Below are 22064 nucleotides of genomic sequence, written 5' to 3' on the forward strand. Positions count from 1 at the left end.
CACAGTCAGTCCATGAGGTCTGTCCAGAGAAACTAAAGCAAAAGGGGTTTGGGAAAGGGAGGATGGAAAGAAGACTTGGAAATGTGTTCACCAGCATTGGGGGCTGCAGCTGGGTAGAAAGGGGATAACAACTGTGAAGGAGGCAACTGGCTGAGAATGGAGTAATGTGGTATGGTGTTTCATCATAGTCAGGAGCACCCTGGCTTTTGGAAGGTGCAGGGGATAGTGTATGGCAGTTGGCATGGTCACTCCACATGCTTGGGGCTTTGGAGGGGGTGGGAATAGGCATTGCAGGGGGATTGAGATGTGGGTAGGTGCAAGCTGATACAGACAAGTTGGATGGGAACCTAGAAAATGCGATGTTTGTGGGGTTCATGGAAATGGATGTTCATGTTCATGCTGAAGATCATCTTGCCAGAGACATTTAGGAGAAGGGCATCAACCTTGCCATCAGGACTCTGTCAGAGAATCACACTGCCACCTTTCTCATCTCCAAACCCTTTACACTGTACACCCATCAGCATCAGTCCAAGACATGTCTCCTTCAGCTCAAGGGAAATGATAGATGGACAACAAATTCAACAGCATCCACATCCCATGGAAGAATTAAAAAAAGAGAAAATGCTTCCACAGGTATGTAGATAACACCCAGCTCTAAGTCATTAACCCCTCTATAAAATGCTCTACTGTTTTTGCTGTTTGTTTGACATTTAGTCATGAACAAGGTGCAATTTTGAGTTAATTATGAGGAAGAATTAAGGCATCAACTTTGAACCCCATCACAAATAACTATCACCAATTCCAACCCCCAACTCAGCCATTGTCTCACGTTGAACCAGACTATAACAAGCCTAACTTCTGACCTACACCTTGTCCGTCCAGAAGTTACTTAATTTTACTCCATACCGGAGGTTACCTCCATCTTGCTTCAACTCGTCTACTGCTCAAAGGCTCACATATCTTTAAGTTTTAACTATTTCATTGCTCTCCTAGACAACCTTCTAACATCCAATTTTGCTGTATGTATCCTATCCAACACAAACTCCTATTCACAAACTACTTCTGTGCTTCCTGACCTTTATTGATTTAATTGAAAACATTCTAAATTCCTAAATGAGCTCAATTTATGCCCGACTTGTAAAATCTCTGAGCCTTTAACTCTCAATAAGACCCTATTCCTCCAACTCTTTCTTGTGAGTCCTCTGTGCTGGCAATATAGTTCGCTATTTATACAAAGCAAATGTCCAGCTTCATTCTTTTGGAGTACAAGTTTCAATAGCAAAATGTAAATTTAATTCAAAATGTTCACAATTATCATTGGTGTCAGTGGGCACAGAGACATGACAATTAACTTTTCATCGTTTGGGCCAAAGTACTGGCTCATAGGAAAAACTGGTTTTGAGTTACATTCGCAATTTTTAATGCCATTATTTTCTGAAATGTCTCCATAGGATATAGATAATTGCTACCATAGCATACACTTTCAGAAAATTCTGGAATACTAAATTGTGTTACTTTTATGCACAGATCTCTATTTTTAAGATTTATTTCATTTAACAATATGTCATTTGGTATGTGCTCTTCTGGGCAATGGTTAATGAGCTAGTGCAGTACCTTAAGCTTGTAAAAAGTGCAAAATTGATCTCAGTTCTTTCAATTATCAAATTAAGTCTCAATATTCAATTTGATTCAATTATTGAGAAGGCCAAATGGCTGAATTCTGCTCCTTTATCTTATGGACTACCTTAAAACTGGCTTTTGGAAGCAGCTTCAAACTATCAAAGAACTAGTTCAGGTAATCTGAGCTCCATTCTAGAGTTAAGGTGATACCAAAGGTATGAAAGGTTTTTTTTTTAATCGTAAGGTAAATGAAGGAACATTAGATACAAAGTAAAAACAAAACTATGTACACATAAAAATAATATAAAAGACAAATTGTTATCAGTAGATTAAAAGACTATAAAAAAAAGGAACAAGAGTAGGTCAATCCCTCAAGTCTGCTCTGACATTCATTGGAATCATGGTTGATCTGATTAGAGTCATAGAGTCAGAGACGTACAGCATGGAAACAGACCCTTCGGTCCAACCTGTCCATGCCGACCAGATATTCCAACCCAATCTAGTCCCACCTGCCAGCACCTGACCCATATCCCTCCAAACCCTTCCTATTCATATGCCCATCCAGATGCCTTTTAAATGTTACAATTGTACTAGCCTCCACCACTTCCTCTGGCAGCTCATTCCATACACATACCACTCTATACGTGAAAACGTTGCCCCTTAGGTCTATTTTATATCTTTCCCCTCTTACCCTAAGCCTATGCCCTCAAGTTTGGAGCTCGCCCATCCCAGAGAAAAGACCTTGTCTATTTATCCTATCCATGCCCCTCATGATTGTATAAACCTCTATTAGGTCAACCCTCAGCCCCAACACTCCAGGGAAAACCTAACCTATTCAAACTCTCTCTATAGCTCAAAATCCTCCAACCCTGGCAACATCCTTGTAAATCCTACAGTTATTTATCAAACGTTAATTCCACACTCCTGACTTGTGGCTTGCAGATAATGGACAAACTTTGGGAAGAGTCAGTGTTCTTCACTGCCAGACCCCTAGCCTCCAAGCTACTGTTGTAGCCACAATTTTTATATGGCTAGTTCAGCTCAGTTTCTGGTCAATGGTAGCCCCCAGGCAGTTGATAATGGGGATTCACAGATAATAACACCATTGAATGCGAAGGGGAGATGGTAAAGTTCTCACCTATTGGAGATAGTCATTGCCTAGCACCACCGCTGCAAATATTATTTGCCACTTGTCTGCCTAAACCTGGATATTGTTGTGTCTCACTGCACTTGGATATGGACTGCTTCAGCATCTGGGAATTGTGAATCATGCTGAATACTGCAATTATCGGTGATCATCTCTACGTCTAACCTCACAACGGAGGGAAGTTCTGTTGCAAAACAGTTGCAAGCATACTACGACTGATTTGGCTAAATATAGTAATGACAGGGATTACTGAGTCCAAAGTAAAAACAACTGATTCACCGAATGAAATACTGGCTATCAATTGCAAAATAACAAAGGAATGAAACCCAACATTAATATACAATTCCTACCTGTCGCATCATTGCCTTAAAGGCCAAGTATCGGAGTCTCAGTGTCAGTATCTCTCCAGATTTGCCAAATGTGAAACCCTAAAAAAAGGCATAAAGAGTGGTATGAAGAAATGGAACTATATTTCAAAGGAATATCACAGCCATCCAAGTCATTTTTGCAAATGAGTTAACGCAGATTTTATTGAATAAACATTCCATACAAAATTAGCGGACTGTGTATCGTCGTTTTAGAAATTTGGATTGAATAACATAGAACTTCCCTTTGTTAAAGTTCAGGAACACACGCCTTGTGCTTTCTCCTTGTGCTATTTTTACAGAGGCAGAGGCATTGTCCTAAATAAGTTTGAACTACAAACAATAAATGTAGTAAGGAAAGGAACCTATCATAACCATGTTAACCATGCCTGGAAATGTTGAATTGATTCCTGAATTCAATTGAACAAAACTCCAAGAAATTACCCAGAAGTGGCCTGAGTCCCTCTGTAAACACCAAACCTTTACTAAGTAGGTGTTACTGGGCAGTGTTGTGGAGGTGCCGGTTTTGGATTGGGGTGGACAAAGTTAAAAATCGCACAACACCAGGTTCGTGTCGAACAGGTTTATTTAGAAGTACATCAGGAATGAAGCTATTCAGGTCTGCTTTGATTCCTTTCTTTGCTCAATGACAGAGTGAACGATGAGGCGCCCATCACAAATTTGATTGAAAATAATCAATATAGGTTTTTCATACAGCAAAGCACAACAGAACCTTGGCAAGCAGAAACATAGACGAGTACAAGCCAATAACATCACTATGCCATCAACTCCTCATATTGGGCCCATTTTCAGGACCCTACTGCTTCAGGAACCCAAGCAAAAGCAAAAGCAGCGGTTCACTCGGTGCTTCTTGCCTGTGTGTGTTTTTTCTTGATAGCAAATGGATAAGACATGAATTTTGCTTCTGAAGTGTAGAATTCTATTTGCACCTTGGTTTGAATCCTATAATCCAGTTCCATCCAGTATTCTATTTATTCACAGATTTCATTAAACCCTACCTGTAGAAAAAATGTGATGAAGGAGATACCTCCAAGTGCTAGGAATAACAGCGAAAAAAGTGTACTCTGCTGGCGAATATGGTTTTTGTCTGTATTAGCGAAAACCTGTAGCAGGTAAAATAAATAATGTAAATGGGATTATTGCATAACAACAAATTCAGTAAATGTAGACATTCACTACTGTTGTGAAAATAAACAACTCTTAACTTTGTATGAAGTTGCATTTTGGTTTTAGATAACAGAATAATTCTTCAGCAGGCTGCTTGCAAATCCAATATGGGTTACACACTTTGTAGAAACAAAGTGCACTGACTTCAATTGAGGTACAACCCGATTTGTTTCTGTAAAAGCTGATGGAACTAAATGTCTGTCCAGGTAGCAAGTCCCCTCATTCACTGGACTAAGAATTCTTTCTTTTTGGGACTGTTATCCCAAGGATCAATTCAGCAACAGCCTGACATTGTATGTAAGCTATAATTGCATGAGCATAACTAAATCATCAACACCGCTGGGTATGCTGTGTCCCACAGACCCAATCCTTCACCCTGGGAAAAAGCTTGTCCCTATCCACCCTGCCTATACCCTTCATGATTTTGTAAACCTCAATCAGGTCCCCCCTCAATCTTCTTTTTTCTAGTGAAAATAAACCCAACCTACTCAACCTCTCTTCACAGCTAGCACCTTCCATACCAGGCAACATCCTCGTAAAAGGTAAAAGCAATAACTGCTGATGCTGGAAACCAGATTCTGGAATAGAGTGGTGCTGGAAAAGCACAGCAGTTCAGGCAGCATCCGAGGAGCAGGAAAATCAACGTTTCGGGCAAAAGCCTTTCATCAGGAATAGAGGCAGAGTGCCTGAAGAGTGGAGAGATAAATGAGACAAGGGTGTGGGTGGGGAGAAAGTAGCATAGAGTACAATAGGTGAGGGGGGTGGGGATGAAGGTGATAGGTCAGGGAGGAGGGTGGGGGAAGGTAGCAAAGAGTACAATGGGTGAATGGGGGTGGAGATGGAGGTGATAGGTCAGAGAGGAAGGTGGAGTGGATAGGTGGAAAGGAAGATAGGCAGGTGGGACAAGTCATGGGGACAGTGCTGAGCTGGAAGTTTGGAGCAGGGGTGAGGTGGGGGAAGGGGAAACGAGGAAACTGGTGAAGTCCACATTGATGCCCTGGAGTTGAAGTGTTCCGAGGCGGAAGATGAGGCGTTCTTCCTCCAGGCATCGGGTGGTGAGGGAGCGGCGGTGAAGGAGGTCCAGGACCTCCATGTCCTTGGCTGAGTGGGAGGGGGAGTTGAAATGTTAGGCCACGGGGCAGTGTGGTTGATTGGTGCGGGTGTCCCAGAGATGTTCCCTAAAGCGCTCTGCTAGGAGGTGTCCAGTCTCCCCAATATAGAGGAGACCGCATCGGGAGCAACGGATACAATAAATGATATTTGTGAATGTGCAGGTAAAACTTTGATGGATGTGGAAGGCTCCTTTGGGGCCTTGGATGGAGGTGAGGGAGGAGGTGTGGGTACAGGTTTTGCAATTCCTGCGGTGGCAGGGGAAGGTGCCAGGATGGGAGGGTGGGTTGTTGGGAGGCGTAGACCTGACCAGGTAGTCACGGAGGAAACGGTCTTTGCGGAAGGCGGAAAGGGGTGGGGAGGTAAATATATCCCTGGTGGTGGGGACTTGACACCGACACTTTTTACAAACCCACGACTCCCACAGCTACCTGGATTACACCTCTTCCCACCCTACCTCCTGCAAAAATGCTATCTCTTATTCCCAATTCCTCCACCTCCGCCGTATCTGCTCCCAGGAGGACCAGTTCCACCACAGAACACACCAGATGGCCTCCTTCTTTAGAGACCGCAATTTCCCTTCCCATGTGGTTAAAGATGCCCTCCAATGCATCTCGTCCACATCCCGCACCTCCGCCCTCAGACCCCACCCCTCCAACCATAACAAGGACAGAACGCCCCGGTGCTCACCTTCCACCCGACCAACCTTCGTATAAACCAAATCATTCGCCGACATTTACGCCACTTCCAAACAGACCCCACCACCAGGGATATATTTCCCTCCCCACCCCTTCCCGCCTTCCGCAAAGACCGTTCCCTCTGTGACTACCTGGTCAGGTCCACGCCCCCCAACAACCCATCCTCCTGTCCTGGCACTTTCCCCTGCCACCGCAAGAATTGCCAAAACCTGCGCCCACACTTACTCCCTCACCTCCATCCAAGGCCCCAAAGGAGCCTTCCACATCCAAAGTCATTTATTGTATCCATTGCTCCCGATGCGGTCTCCTCTACATTGGGGAGACTGGACGCCTCCTAGCAGAGCGCTTTAAGGAACATCTCCGGGACACCTGCACCAATCAACCACACCACCCTGTGGCCCAACATTTCAACTCCCCCTCCCACTCAGCCAAGGACATGGAGGTCCTGGGCCTCCTTCACCCCCGCTCCCTCACCACCCAACGCCTGGAGGAAGAACGCCTCATCTTCTACCTCGGAACACTTCAACCCCAGGGCATCAATGTGGACTTCACCAGTTTCCTCATTTCCCCTTCCTCCACCTCACCCCAGTTCCAAACTTCCAGCTCAGCACTGTCCCCATGACTTGTCCTACCTGCCTATCTTCCTTTCCACCTATCCACTCCATCCTCCTCCCTGACCTATCATCTTCATCCCCAACCTCACTCACCTATTGTACTCTATGCTACTTTCTCCCTACCCCCACCCTCCTCTCATTTATCTCTCCACCCTTCAGGCTCTCTGCCTGTATTCCTGATGAAGGGCTTTTGCCCGAAATGTTGATTTTCCTGCTCCTCGGATGCTGCCTGAACTGCTGTGCTTTTCCAGCACCACTCTATTCCAGAATACCCTCGTAAACCTTCTCTGCACCCTCTCCAAAGCGTCCACATCCTTTTGGTAATGTGGCGACCAGAACTGTACACAGTATTCTAAATGTGTCTGAACCAATGTCTTGTACAATTGTACAATTGTACAATTTTAACATGACTTGCCAGCTTTTATACTCAATACCCCATCCAATGAAGGCAAGCATACCAAATGCCTTCTTGACCACTCTATCCACCTGTGCAGCAACCTTCAGGGTACAATGGACTTTGATGGATGTGGAAGGCTCCTTTGGGGCCTTGGATGGAGGTGAGGGAGGAGGTGTGGGCACAGGTTTTGCAATTCCTGCGGTGGCAGGGGAAGGTGCCAGGACGGGAGGGTGGGTTGTTGGGGGGTGTGGACCTGACCAGGTAGTCACGGAGAAAACGGTCTTTGCGGAAGGCGGAAAGGGGTGGGGAGGTAAATATATCCCTGGTGGTGGGGACTTGACACCGACACTTTTTACAAATCCACGACTCCCACAGCTACCTGGATTACACCTCTTCCCACCCTACCTCCTGCAAAAATGCTATCTCGTATTCCCAATTCCTCCGCCTCTGCCGTATCTGCTCCCAGGAGGACCAGTTCCACCACAGAACACACCAGATGGCCTCCACATCCATCAAATCTCTCTGCTCATCAACTTTTCCCAAGGCTCTTCCATTCATTGTATAATTCGCTCTAGAATTAGACTTGCCCAAAAGCATCACCTCATATTTGTCTGGATTGAAAGCCATCTGCCACTTTTCCACCCAACTCTCCAGTCTATCTATATCCTCCTATATTGTCTGACAGTCCCTTGTGCTTTCTGCTACTCCACCAATCTTCGTGTCATTTGCAAACTTGCTGATCATACCAACAGTGCCCTCTTCTAGATCATTTATGTATATCACAAACAACAGTGGACCCAATACTGACCCCTGTGGAACACCACTGGTCACCTTTCTCCATATCGAGAAACTCCCTTCAACTACTACTCTCTGTCTCCTGTTGCTCAACCAGTTCTTTATCCACCTAGCTAACACAAACTGCACATCATGTGATTTCACTTTCTCCATTAGTCTACAATGGGGAAACTTATTGAACACCTTCCTAAAGTCCATGTATATGACATCAACCACCCTTCCTTCATCTAATAACTTGGTTACTTCCTTGAAGAACTCTATTAAGTTGATAAAGCATGATCTCCCCCGCACAAAACCATGTTGCCTATCACTGATCAGCTCATTCTTTTCTAAATATAAATAGATCCTATCCCTCAGTACCTTCTCCAGCAACTTCCCCACCACTGATGTCAGGCTCACTGGTCTGTAGTTACCCAGAATATCCCTACTACCCTTCTTGTACAGGGGGACAACATAAGCTACCCTCCAGTCCTCTGGCACCTCACCTGTATTTAAGGATGTCACAAAGATATCTGTCAGGGCCCCAGCTATTTCCTCTCCCGCCTCCCTCAGCATCCTGGGATAGATCTCATCCGTTCCTGGGGATTTGTCCACCTTAATAACCTCTAGCCTACCCAACACATCTTCCCTATTTATGCCAACGTGATCCAGACTAATCAAACTTCTATCTCTAATCTCAAGATTCGTCATGTTCCTCTCCTCAGTGAACACTGATGCAAAGTAATCATTCAGAATCTCACCCATTCTCTCAGGTTCGTCACACAGCCTTCCTTCATTATCATATAGTGGACCCACTTGCTTCTTATATAAGAATAAAATACTTTGGGATTTTCCTTAATTCTGCTTGCAAAAGCTATTTCATGACCCTTTTCACCCACTTGATTCCTTGTTTAAGACTTGTCCGATTCTTCCGATATTCCTCCAGGGCCCGTTCTGTTCTTAGCTGCCTAGACCTTATGTATGCTTCCCTTTTCCTCTAGGCTAGTCGTACAATTTCTGCTGTCATCCGTGGTTCACAAATCTTGCCCTTCCTATTCTTTGCCTCCAACGGGACATGCCTGTCCTGCACTACGTTGACCTATCGTTGAAAGTCTCCCACTTCTCAAATGTGGACTTCCCTTCAAATAGCTGTATCCAATTCACATTTCCCAGCTCCTGCCTAATTTTGATATAATTGGCTTTGGCCCAGTTTAATACTCTTCCCTGAGGACCACTCTCTTCTTTATCTATGAGTATTCTAAAACTTACAGAATTGTGGTCACTGTTCCCAAAGAAATCCCCCACCGCAACTTCTACCTCTTGTCCTGGCTCGTTCCCCAGTACCAGGTCCAATATGGCCCCTTCCCTCGTCGGACTATTGACATACTGCTCTAGAAAACTCTGCTGGATGCTTCATACAAATTCTACTCCATCCAGACCTCTTATACTAAGTGTATCCCAGTCAATGTTGGGAAAATTATAATCTCCCATCACCACTGCCCTATTGCCTCTACATCTATTCATAATCTGTTTACCTATTTGTTCTTCTACGTCATGCTCACTGTTAGGAGGTCTGTAATACATCCCCAACAATGTAACTGCACCCTTCTTATTTCGCAGCTCCACCCATAATGCCTCACTACCCAAGACCACCATAGTGTCCTCCTTTAGCACAGCAGTGATATCGTCGCTGACCAGCAATGCAACTCCACCCCCTCTTTTACTTCCCTCCCTGTCCTGTCTGAAGTGTCTATATCCTGGAACATTGATTTGCCAATCATCATGCCCTTCCTTCAACCAATCATGGCATACTCCCAGGCACCAATCCAAGCCCTAAGTTCATCAGCCTTACACACTATACTCCTTGCAGTAAAGTAGATGCATTTCAGGCCACCAGTTCTTTTGTGTTCACCTGCTCTCTGCCTACTCTTCCCTTTATTAATGTTACCTTCATAATTCTTACAGTCTCCAGTCTCCACCTCGCTGCCTACTTGTTTTCTCTTCTGGTTCCCAGTCCCCTGCCACATTAGTTTAAAACCTCCCCAACAGCAGTATCAAAAACTCCTCCAAAGACATTGGTTCCGGTCTGGTTCAGATGTAGACCGTCCCTTTTATAATAGTTCCACCTTCCCCAGAACTGGTCCCAATGTCCAACAAATCTGAACACCTCCCTCCTACACCATCTCTCAAGCCACGTGTTCATCCTGCCTATTTTTTCATTTCTACGCTGGCTGGCACATGGCACTGGTAGTAATCCCGAGGTCCTCCCCTTTAACTTCTCTCCTAGCTCTCTGAATTATTTTTTAAGGACCTCATCTCGCTTTCTACTTCTATCATTGGTGCCTCCAAGACAACTGGCTGTTCACCCACCCCTTTTAGCATGCTCTGCAGTCGATTGGTGACATCTCTGACCCGAGCATCTGGGAGGCAAAATACCATCCGGGAGTTCCGTTTTCAGCCACAGAACCGCCTATCTACTCTCCTCACAATAGAATCCCCTATGACTATGGCCCTATGAGTCTTTTCCCTGCCCTTCTGTACAGCAATGCCCACCACAGTGCCATGATCTTGACAACTGCTTCCCTCCCCTGGTGAGCCCTCCCCCAACAGTATCCAAAACGGTATACCTGTTTTGGAGGGAGATGACTGCAGGGGACACCTGCACTGCAGGAGACAGTTAGAAGCAATGAGGAATTTGCAAAAGCAACAGTATATGATGGATGGCAGTTATAGAAAGGGGGGAAGTCTCAGATACAGTCATATAGATGGGTTAACTCCAGGAAAAGTAAGAGAGGTAGGCAGTTAGTGCAGGGTCTTTTGTGGATACACCCATTTCAAACAGGTATGCTGTTTGGGAAAATGTAAGGGGTGATGGATTCTCAGGGGAATGAACACAAATAGCCAAGTATCTGGTATTGAGACTGGCTCTAATGCATCGAGGGGTACGTTGGGTTCCAAGAGATCAATTGTGTTAGGGGATTCTCTAGTCCAAGGTACAGACAGATGTTTCTGTGGCCAGCAGTGAAAAAGCAGAATAGTGTGTTGCTTCCCTGGTGCCAGGATCAAGGATGTCTCAGAGAGGGTGCAGAATGTTCTCACGGGGGAGAGGGGCCAGCAGGAGGTCATTGTCCACATTGGAACCAACGACATGGGAAGGGAAAAGGTTGAGATTCTGAAGGGAGATTACAGAGAGTTAGGCAGAAATTTAAAAAGGAGGTCATCGAGAGTAGTAATATCTGGATTACTCCAGGTGCTACGAGCTAGTGAGAGCAGGAATAGGAGGATGGAGCAGATGAATGCATGGCTGAGGAGCCGGTATACGGGACAAGGATTCACATTTTTGGAATCTCGTTTGGGGTAGAAGTGACCTGTACGAGAAGGACAGATTGCACCTAAATTGGAAGGGGACTAATATACTGGCAGGGAAATTTGCTAGAACTGCTTGGGAGGATTTAAACTAGTAAGGTGGGGGGGATGGGACCCAGGGAGATAGTGAGGAAAGAGATCAATCTGAGACTGGTACAGCTGAGAACAGAAGCGAGTCAAATAGTCAGGGACAAGATAGGACTAATAAATTAAACTGCATTTATTTCAATGCAAGGAGCCTAACAGGGAAGGCAGATGAATTCAGGGCATGGTTAGGAACATGGGACTGGGATATCATAGCAATTACAGAAACATGTCTCAGGGAATGGGCAGGACTAGCAGCTTAATGTTCTAGGACACAAATGCTACAGGAAGGATAGGAAGGGAAGCAAGAGAGGAGTGGGAGTGGCATTTTTGATAAGGCATAGCATTACAGCCATGCTGAGGGAGGATATTCCCAGAAATACATCCAGGGATGTTATTTGGGTGGAACTGAGAAATAAGAAAGGGATGATCACCGTATTGGGATTGTATTATAGTCCCCCTAATAGTCAGAAGGAAATTGAGAAACAAACTTGTAAGGAGATCTCAGTTATTTGTAAGAATAATAGGGTGGTTATGGTAGGGGATTTTAACTTTCCAAACAGACTGGGACTGCCATAGTGTAAAGGGTTTAGATGGAGAGGAATTTGTCAAGCGTGTACAAGACAATTTTCTGATTCAGTATGTGGATGTACCTACTAGAGAAGGTGCAAAACTTGACCTACTCTTGGGAAATAAGGCAGGGTAGGTGACTGAGGTGACAGTGGGGGAGCACTTTGGGGCCAGCAACCATAATTCTATTTGTTTTAAAATAGTGATGGAAAAGGATAGACCAGATCTAAAAGCTAAAGTTCTAAACTGGAGAAAGGCCAATTTTGATGGTATTAGGCAAGAACTTTTGAAAGCGGATTGGGGGCAGATGTTCGCAGGTAAACGGATGGCTGGAAAATGGGAAGCCTTGAGAAATGAGATAACGAGAATCCAGAGAAAGTATATTCCTGTCAGGGTGAAAGGAAAGGCTGGTAGGTATAGGAAATGCTGGATGACTAAAGAAATTGAGGGTTTGGTTGAGAAAAAGAAGGAAGCATATGTCAGTATAGACAGGATAGATCGAGTGAATCCTTAGAAGAGTATAAAGGAAGTAGGAGTATTCTTAAGAGGGAAATCAGGAGGGCAAAAAGGGGACATGAGATAGCTTTGGCAAATAGAATTAATGAGAATCCAAAGAGTTTTTACAAATACATTAAGGACAAAAGAGTAACTAGGGAGAGAATAGGGCCCCTCAAAGATCAGCATGGCAGCTTTTATGTCGAGCCGCAGAAAATGGGGGAGATACTAAAGGAGTATTTTGCATCGGTGTTTATTGTGGAAAAGAACATGGACAATACAGACTGTAGGGAAATAGATGGTGACATCTTGCAAAATGTCCAGATTACAGAGGAGGTGGTGCTGGATGTCTTGAAACAGGTAAAGGTGGATAAATCCCCAGGACTTGATCAGGTGTACCTGAGAACTCTGTGGGAAGCTAGAGAAGTGATTGCTGGGCCTCTTGCTGAGATATTTATATCATCGATAGTCACAGGTGAGGTGCCGGAAGACTGGAGGTTGGCTAACATGGTGCCACTGTTTAAGAAGGGTGGTAAAGACAAGCCAGAGAACTATAGACCGGTGAGCCTGACCTCCGTGGTGGGCAAGTTGTTGGAGGGAATTCTGAGGGACAGGATGTACATGTATTTGGAAAGGCAAGGACGATTTAGGGACAGTCAACATGGCTTTGTGTGTGGGAAATCATGTCTTGCAAACTTGATTGAGTTTTTTGAAGAAGTAACAAGGACGATTGATGAGGGCAGAGCAGTAGATGTGATCTATATGGACTTCAGTAAGGCGTTCGACAAGGTTCCCCACGGGAGACTGATTAGCAAGGTTAGATCTCATGGAATACAGGGAGAACTAGCCATTTGGATACAGAACTGGCTCAAAGGTAGAAGACAGAGGGTGGTGGAGGAGGGTTGTTTTTCCAGATTGGAGGCCTGTGACCAGTGGAATGCCACAAGGATTGGTGCTGGGTCCTCTACTTTTTGTCATTTAAAAAAATGATATGGATGTGAGCATAAGAGGTACAGTTAGTCAGTTTGCAGATGACACCAAAATTGGAGGTGTAGTGGACAGCAAAGAGGGTTACCTCAGATTACAACAGGATCTGGACCAGATGGGTCAATGGGCTGAGAAGTGGCAGATGGAGTTTAATTCAGATAAATGTGAGGTGCTGCATTTTGGGGAAGCAAATCTTAGCAGGACTTACACACTTAATGGTAAGGTCCTGGGGAATGTTGCTAAACAAAGAGACCTTGGAGTGCAGGTTCAAACTCCTTGAAAGTGGAGTCACAGGTAGATAGGATAGCGAAGAAGGTGTTTGGTATGCTTTCCTTTATTAGTCAGAGTAATGTGTACAGGAGTTGGGAGGTCATGTTGCAGCTGTACAGGACATTGGTTAGGCCACTGTTGGGATATTGCGAGCAATTCTGGTCTCCTTCCTATTGGAAAGATGTTGTGAAACTTGAAAGAGCTCAGAAAAAAATTACAAGGATGTTGCCAGGGTTGGAGGATTTGAGCTATAGGGAGAGGCGGAACAGGCTGGGGCTGTTTTCCCTGGAGCGTCGGAGGCTGAGGGGTGACCTTATAGAGGTTTACAAAATTTTGATGGGCATGGATAGGATAAATAGACAAAGTCTTCTCCCTGGGGTGGGGGACTTCAGAACTAGAGGGCATAGGTTTAAGGTGAGAGGGGAAAGATATAAAAGAGACCTAAGGGGCAACTTTTTCACACAGAGAGTGGTACATGTATGGAATGAGCTGCCAGAGGAAGTGGTGGAGGCTGTTACAATTGCAACATTTAAGAGGCATTTGGATGGGTATATGAATAGGAAGGGTTTGGAGGGATATGTGCCGGGTGCTGGCAGGTGGGACTAGATTGGGTTAGGATGTCTGGTCGGCATGGACGGGTTGGACCAAAGGGTCTGTTTTCATGCTGTACATCTCTATGACTCTCTGACCACGATTCAGCTGTATTGAATATTATAAAGTCAAAGCTAAGGAAGCTGGTTAGTGATGGGGTTGCAAAGGAAGGGACAGAATATGTGAATGTCATATTGTACCGAGGAACCATAAAAGTGCAGGGAAACTCAATAATAGAACAAACTTATAGGATTTGTGCCTTAATGTGTGATGCATTCACAGTAAGGTAGACAAACTGATGGTGCAAATCGAGGTAAATGAATCATGGCTACAAGGAGATCAAAACTTGGTACTTAATATTCAGAGATATTTGACCTTTTGGAGAGACAGGAGGGATGTAAAATGTGGTGTGATAGCACTGTTAATAGGAGATGAAATGAATGCAGTTGTGAGAGATGATCTCGGCTTAATGATGTACAGTCCATTTGGTTTGAGGTAAAAAAAACAGCAAGGGTGGGAGTAGTGCACAGAGGGAGAAACTGGAGCGACTCTGTGGGAAAGGCTATAAATCAACAAATAATAGGAGAGAATAGGGAAATAATTATGGGTGACTTCAATCTTCATGATGATTGGGTTAGTCACATTTGAAAGGGTAACTCTGACAATATAATCCAAAAGGGCATTATGGATAGTTTCCAAGAGCAATGTGTCATAGAACCAATCAGGAGCAGGCTACCTTGGATCTGGCAATGAGTAGGAGAAAGTGAGGACTGCTGATGCTGGAGATCAGAGTCAGGATGTGTGGCGCTAGAAAAGCACAGCAGGTCAGGCAGCATCTGAGGAGCAGGAGGATCAATGTTTTGGGCATAAGCCCTTCATCAGGAATGACATTCCTGATGATGGGCTTATGTTGAAACGTCGATTCTTCTACTCCTCGGATGCTGCCTGACTGGCTGTGCTTTTCCAGTGCCACACTTTTCGAATCTGGCAAAGAGGCAGGTTTAATAAATGACCTCAGAGTAAAAGGTTCCCTTGGAAGTAGTGATCATAACTTGACACAATTGAATTTTACAGTTCGAGATTGAGAAATGGGTCAGAAACCAATCAACTCCACTGTCCTGTGGCCAAACATTTCAACACCCCCTCCCACTCTGCCGAGGACATGCAGGTCCTCGGCCGCCTCCTTTGCCACTCCCTCACCACCCGACGCCTGTAGGAAGAATGCCTAATGTTCCACCTCGGGACTCTCCAAACCCATGACATCAATGTGGACTTCACCAGTTTCCAAATTTCCCCTCCCCCCACTTTACCCCAGTTCCAACCTTCCAGCTCAGCACCATTCTCATGACCTGTTCCTATCATCTATCTTCCTTCCCGTCTATCCGCTCCACACTCCTCTCCGATCTATCACCCTTTACCCCCACCTCCATCCACCTATTGCACTCTCAGCTACCTTCTCTCCAGCCCCTCCCACACCCATTTATCTCTCCACACAGAGGCTCCCATTCCTGATGAAGTACTTTTGTCCGTAACATCGATTTTCCTGCTCCTCGGATGCTGCCTGACCTGCTGTGTTTTTCCAGCACCACTCTCATCTTGACTCTAATCTCCAGCATCTGCAGTACCCATCTTCACCCAGAAATAATTGTGTTTATCCCAAATAAAGGAAATTACAATGAAGTGAGAATAGAATTTGTTTAAATGAACTGAGCAGATAGATTAACAGGAGAGACAGCAAGCAATATTCAAGGAGGTAGTTCAGGACTCTCAGCAAAAGGGAGGAGGAAAGATTCTGACAGAGAGATAAACTAACCATAGCTAATCAAGGAAGTTAAAGAGAGTATTAAATTGAAAGAAATAGCATATTTATTCATCACATGGTCATAGTCAGTAAAACTGGGATAAATTTCACTCAACTGTTGCTGAGATAATTTTAGAATCCAGCAACGAAGACTAAAATTCATTTTAGACAGAGAAAATAAACTATGAGGATAAACTAGCGATGAATATAAACACTGACAATAAGAGCTTCTTTTAATATATAAAAAGGAAGAGGGAGATCAAAGTGGACACAGGTCCCTTAGAAAATGAAGCTAGAGAGATGGTTTTGGGCAACAAGGAGATGGCAGACAGTTAAACACATACAGTATTTTGCATCAGTCCTTACAGGGCAAGAATACCGGGCAAGAATTAAGTACTGTCACCATCACTAGAGATGTAGTATTAGACAAACTAATGGGGGCTAAAGGCAGATAAGTCCCTTGGTCCTACATAAGATGGGGCTAGATAGATTTGTGATCAAAAGGAGAATCAAGGCTTACAGAAGAGTGAATACAAGGAATGTCAGATCATCCATGATCCCAGTGAATAGCAGAGCAGGTTTGATGGGCCAAATGACCTACTTCTTTTCCTATTTCGAATTAGTTTATGATTGTACTGACCCAGATAGCAACCTCAGTCCAGGTTGGCTGGGTCTGGTGTCAGGGTCTCCTCGCCTGATGCTGGGGGAGGGGAAGAACTCGCCTCGATACAGCTATTCATGAGGATCACAGGTCTCTATCCGCAAAGTGGGGCGCCAATTTTCCCTTGTCTGACAACTCTCAGGGAAATGACATGAAAAGTGCAAGAGCAGCTTGGGACACCTCGTGCACCACCAACTTTTAAGTGTGGTTCGGGCTCCAATGGCGAGTACTTCCATCTCTTGAGAGTCGGAGAATGTGACAAGTGTGGCGCTATAGCATTTGGTGCATAGGTAATGGGTGAGTTTGGGAAGATAGCATAAGAAAACCTGCCACAGAGAAGAGAAACCCTGCATGAAATTCACCCAAATTGACATTGAGATGATAAAGTTCAGCCTATAGCCTCTACTTTCACTAGGCTGTTTAATAATCCCTGGTCTCTGAATCATTACCTACTGACTTATTCGAGTTTATAAAATTTCAATTAGGTCTTCTACAAAACTTACTTGCACTTGTACAATGTAACCATAATATATTTGAATATTTTAAACTTACAGCAATAATTTCGGAAAATATTAAGGCAAATGCTGGCTGCAGGACACCATTTAGAATAGAACAGAATGTTCCCACAAGTATATACGGCCATTCGGTCTTATTCATCTTAAGAATATGCAGAAAGGACATGTTGGGAAGATTTTCATCCTGAAAAATACAATGATTTCATATACAGTTGTAAATGGAATATGATTTTCGAATCTGTAACCTGCAAATGATTGAATTCCAGAATCTTTAAAAAAAACCTATTCATTTTTAAACCTGAAATAGCTAAATAAATGTATTGATATTTAATAAAAATAGAAAATGATGGTAATACTGAGCAGAGGCAGATGCATTTGTTTGCTCCTGTTGCAGGTGTTGTTCTACCTCAAATGTCTAAGCTGCTCTCATGTTGCATTACAGTCTGACAGTACAGCCTGAGGTAGTGGAAACGACAATTTTTTGGAAACTAATTTGAAAGCAATATAGGTCCCGCAAGCAAAGCCTTCCAGGCAAGGCAGCAGTTGTGTTGTTTCAGTCTTTGAAGTTTTCTTAGTCTGTCAACTTTACAGAACCATCAATCAATATGCTTGCACTTGTTAATCCTTCAAGTTTCAGATGGCTCTGGAATACCATTCACTGGCTGGGAAACCAAAAATGCTGAGTTAAATTTTGTTTTAATTGCCACTTAATATATGAAAATAACAGACCTGACATTTACTCCAGGATTTATCATGTGCCTCCAAGCAACCTCTGGTTAAAGGGTGAATTGAGCAGCATCATACCAGATTTCTGACACACTGCTACTTTTCCTGATTGGACCCCTGAAGCCTGCACCAGAAGCTGATTCCACATACTCATCCCTTGCATGTTAACATTCTGCTTATTAACTCTTTTTCCTCCAAACAAATGCTGTCAGACTTTGAGTGTTTTTGACATTTCCTGTTTTCAATTCAGATTTCCAGCATATTGCCGTATTTACTTCTGCAGTTTTCAGCAACAGTACATACAAATTCTGCTTTCAGACTGTAGACTGACATTGGATACAATGGAAATAACTTGCATGAATTATCACAATAAGTTCATTCTTGGTGGACATTTTGGAAATGTAAAGGTAAATCAGAAACAGGATCACAAATCTCCATTTCCCACACTACCCACCATTGTGACCCTTCAGGTGATTAAGCCAATGAAACACCAATGTTGAACCCAAGTCCCACTGAGAATTCAATGTTCTCAACCCTAATACCAATAAATCACAACATTCTGTGGATAATTAATGTTTTACATTAATTTGAACATTTGAAAATCATATTGTATAGTTAGCTATCGACAAGATGCCCTGCAGTTCACCCACAATCCTCAGACAGCACCTTCCAAACTTTCCACAGCCACTTTCATCTAGAAGGACAAGAGCAGCAGATACATAGGAACACCACCACCTGCAAATTTCCCACCAAGCCACTCACCATCCTGACTTGGAAACACTTCCTTCACTGCCACTGGATCGAAATCCAGGAATTCCCTCCTAAGGGTATTGTGGGTCTACCTACAGCAGGTAAACTGCAGCAGTTCAAGAAGGCAGCTCAACACCATCCTCTCAAGTGCAACTAGGGATGTGCAATAAATGCTGGCCAGTCAGCGACGCCAACATCCCACAAAATTAATTTCAAAAAAGTCCAAATACCGCTGAACTGAACTAACAAGGAAACATTAAACTAATTTATCTCACTGCTTTGAATTATTAACTTTCAACTACAGTAGCATAGAAAGACAATACAAGACAAACATTTATGAATCACATATAGGCTGACTAGAAATAGTAATAAAATTGCTGTGGTTCTGTTCGCCGAGCTGGAAGTTTTTGTTGCAAACGTTTCATCCCCTGGCTAGGCGACATCATCAGTGCTTGGGAGCCTCCTGCGAAGCGCTTCTTTGATGTTTCCTCCGGTGTTTATAGTGGTCTGTCCCTGCCGCTTCCGGTTGTCAGTTTCAGCTGTCCGCTGTAGTGGTTGGTATATTGGGTCCAGGTCGATGTGTTTGTTGATGGAGTTTGTGGATGAATGCCATGCCTATAGGAATTCCCTGGCTGTTCTCTGTCTGGCTTGCCCTATGATAGTAGTGTTGTCCCAGTCGAATTCATGTTGCTTGTTGTCTGTGTGTGTGGCTACTAAGGATAGCTGGTCGTGTCGTTTTGTGGCTAGTTGATGTTCATGTATGCGGATTGTTAGCTGTCTTCCTGTTTGTCCTATATAGTGTTTAGTGCAGTCCTTGCATTGTATTTTGTACACTACATTCGTCTTGCTCATGTTGGGTATCGGGTCCTTCGTTCTGGTGAGTTCGTTCACCAGTTCCTCACCAGAACCACATTAAACAAATTCTTAACTGAACTATACAGACTTATACCTGTGGAACAACATCAGCATCCTTGTTTTCTGTAGCTGTTCCTGGCTTTTTCATGCTGGCACGTGTTGACCGCCTTCGCAGTGGCTTTGTGGCAACAGTCTTAGGTTCAGCTTCATTAGCCAATTCATCTGTCTCATCATCTTCATCCTTAAACGTCTAAAAAAGATTAATTACATATTGAATATTTCATTTTATTTAAGCAAATTCAAAGTATGTGCACACACTTAGTGAAACTTAATTTTGCAATCTTATAAATATTGTTAATCAACCTTTTCAGAGATGTTGTTACTCTTCTGCAGCAAGTGGTAAATGAACTCAGGTCTCCTGGTTCAGACGTAGGGACACTATCACAAGAACCCCTTCTATAATCAGCCATGCTCTAAATCAATAGTTAAAGTCGTCCATGCATTTAAAGAGGTAACTGACTTCCATGAGTACCTGTGTCGTCACCAACGCATGATAAATTCCTTTTGCCGCCATCAGCTCTTTATGGGTTCCCATCTCTGAAATGACACCATCCTGTAATCCCGCAATGAGGTCTGCATTTTGGACTGTTGACAGACGGTGAGCAATAACTATAGTAGTGCGGCCTTGGCGTACCTTTCAGAAAATACACAGTATGTTTAGATTGTGACAAGTATCAATATTCATGCTTCCAACCCAGTGCTTGTGTAGCTTCCTTACAGAAAGAAATATGTATGTGTTCCTTAAAACTCTTTCCACACCAATGCTCTCCATGCCTGTAGGGAGAGCTGGGCCCAGTGCGTGGGTGGGGGCGGGCGTTGGGGGGGGCAGGGTGGTTGAGTGCTCTATTTCTCCCTCCAACTCTATTTTGATGTAATCCCTACTCTCCCCCTTCACGTAAGCATTGCGCTTATCAGCCTTTGCTTGTTACTGATTCGCTGGACATATTGGTGTTTTTCTGGTAGTGAAGATGTCGAATAAAGGGTTTTGCATAATGATGCCTTTACTGAGTCACTGCTCATACAACCACAGGTAATATGGGGAAAAATGAGCACTCAGAGAAATAAAAACATAAACAGTGGATTCAGAACATCTCCTGACTTCAGGGAAAACAACCCAAAAATCTTTGCAAGTCCTTACCACATTTAATAGCACTCTCACCTCTAGGTCTGAAAATGGTATGTTTGAGCCCCAAAGCAAGAGGAGATCTGACTGTACAGTCACACTAAAATGCCCTCACAGCATTCCCAGAATTATAAAATCAGCCAACACAAAATGAGCACATTCACCTTTTCATAGGGATTCTGTTAAATTGGTATCCAATTAGTCTCATGCTCCCATTCGTTTTCCTTAACCCTGCAAACCTTTCCTTTTGAAATACATGTTTATGTTTGCACCCTCAATCACTACTACCAAAAATGATTTAACTCAACTTCTTTGTTACTTGTGAGATACAAATGTGTACAAGATGGAGTAGAAGTTCCGGTAGTGGATGGGACTCACTTGAATTGTGCTGTGACCAACGTTCTGGTATCAAGTAACTTATCCTGTAGAGAGTGGGATTTAAACTTAATTGGTAGGGTCAGGGCAGAGCTTGGTGGAAATACGTAGGTATAAAAGCAAAAAGGAGATAACAGAACTGCAGAGGAGATTTAAAGTGAAGATGCCCAGAGTGGGATAGGATGGAGCAGAGGTGGAAACATTAAAAAAAAAGTAGCAAGAAGGAGGAAAATAGTAAAAAGGCAAAATTAATATCTCGTCCCTTGAATGCATGGAGTATTCAGAATAATAAACGAATTAATGGCTCAAATAGAAGTTATTGGCAATGATCTTATAGCCATTAGGAAAACATGGTGACAAGGAGATTAAAGCTGGGAACTAAATATTCTGGGATACTTGACTTTTCAGAAGAACAAGCAGGAAGGAAAGTCAACAGAAATAGCTTTATGAATATGGGATGGAATAAGTCCAAAAGCAGGATCTTGGTCAGAAGAAGTAGAATTGGTATTGATGGAGGCAAGAAATAATGAGGGGAAGGTGGGAGTAGGCCTCCCACAGGCCTCATAATTGTTGTTATACTGTAGGGCTGAGAATAAATCAGCAGGTAGTGAGGATGCATAAAACGTACAGTACATGAATCATGGGTGAATTTAATTTTCGTGTAGACTAGGAAAACATTTGGCAGAGGTAGCTACAAAACATAATTCAGAAAGTGTATTTGGAACAGTTTCCCAGAACAATGTGCTGTGGATCCAACCAGGATTCACAATATTTTGGATCTGGTAAGTTTAATAAATAATATCACAGTGAAAGACTCTCAATGTTACAATGACCATATTGAGGGAGGATTTAGCATTCATTTTGAGAGTGAGGAACTCAGGTCAGAAACAATTACGATAAAATTAAATGAGGGTAACAACAA

The 22064-nt window shown here is 43.6% G+C and overlaps 1 protein-coding gene across 2 annotated transcripts in view; it reads right to left on the minus strand.

Annotated features, from left to right (window-relative positions):
* The window catches only part of abcb4 (ATP binding cassette subfamily B member 4), a 129705-nt gene that overhangs the window by 27879 nt on the left and 79762 nt on the right, over nucleotides 1-22064 (minus strand). For both annotated transcript variants that reach the window (XM_087987334.1, XM_043690329.2), the window contains exons 15-19: nucleotides 20117-20278; nucleotides 19679-19834; nucleotides 17291-17437; nucleotides 4152-4256; nucleotides 3118-3195 (exon numbers count right to left, since the gene is read on the minus strand). In XM_087987334.1, coding sequence (XP_087843460.1) covers nucleotides 3118-3195; nucleotides 4152-4256; nucleotides 17291-17437; nucleotides 19679-19834; nucleotides 20117-20278 — 648 coding nt within the window. The remainder of the gene's footprint in view (nucleotides 1-3117; nucleotides 3196-4151; nucleotides 4257-17290; nucleotides 17438-19678; nucleotides 19835-20116; nucleotides 20279-22064) is intronic.

The sequence above is a fragment of the Chiloscyllium plagiosum genome, unplaced genomic scaffold (assembly GCF_037043375.1).
Source record: "Chiloscyllium plagiosum isolate Xiang-an unplaced genomic scaffold, Cpla_swu_hap1 HiC_scaffold_5, whole genome shotgun sequence".
In the NCBI taxonomy this organism is placed as follows: Eukaryota; Metazoa; Chordata; class Chondrichthyes; order Orectolobiformes; family Hemiscylliidae; genus Chiloscyllium; species Chiloscyllium plagiosum.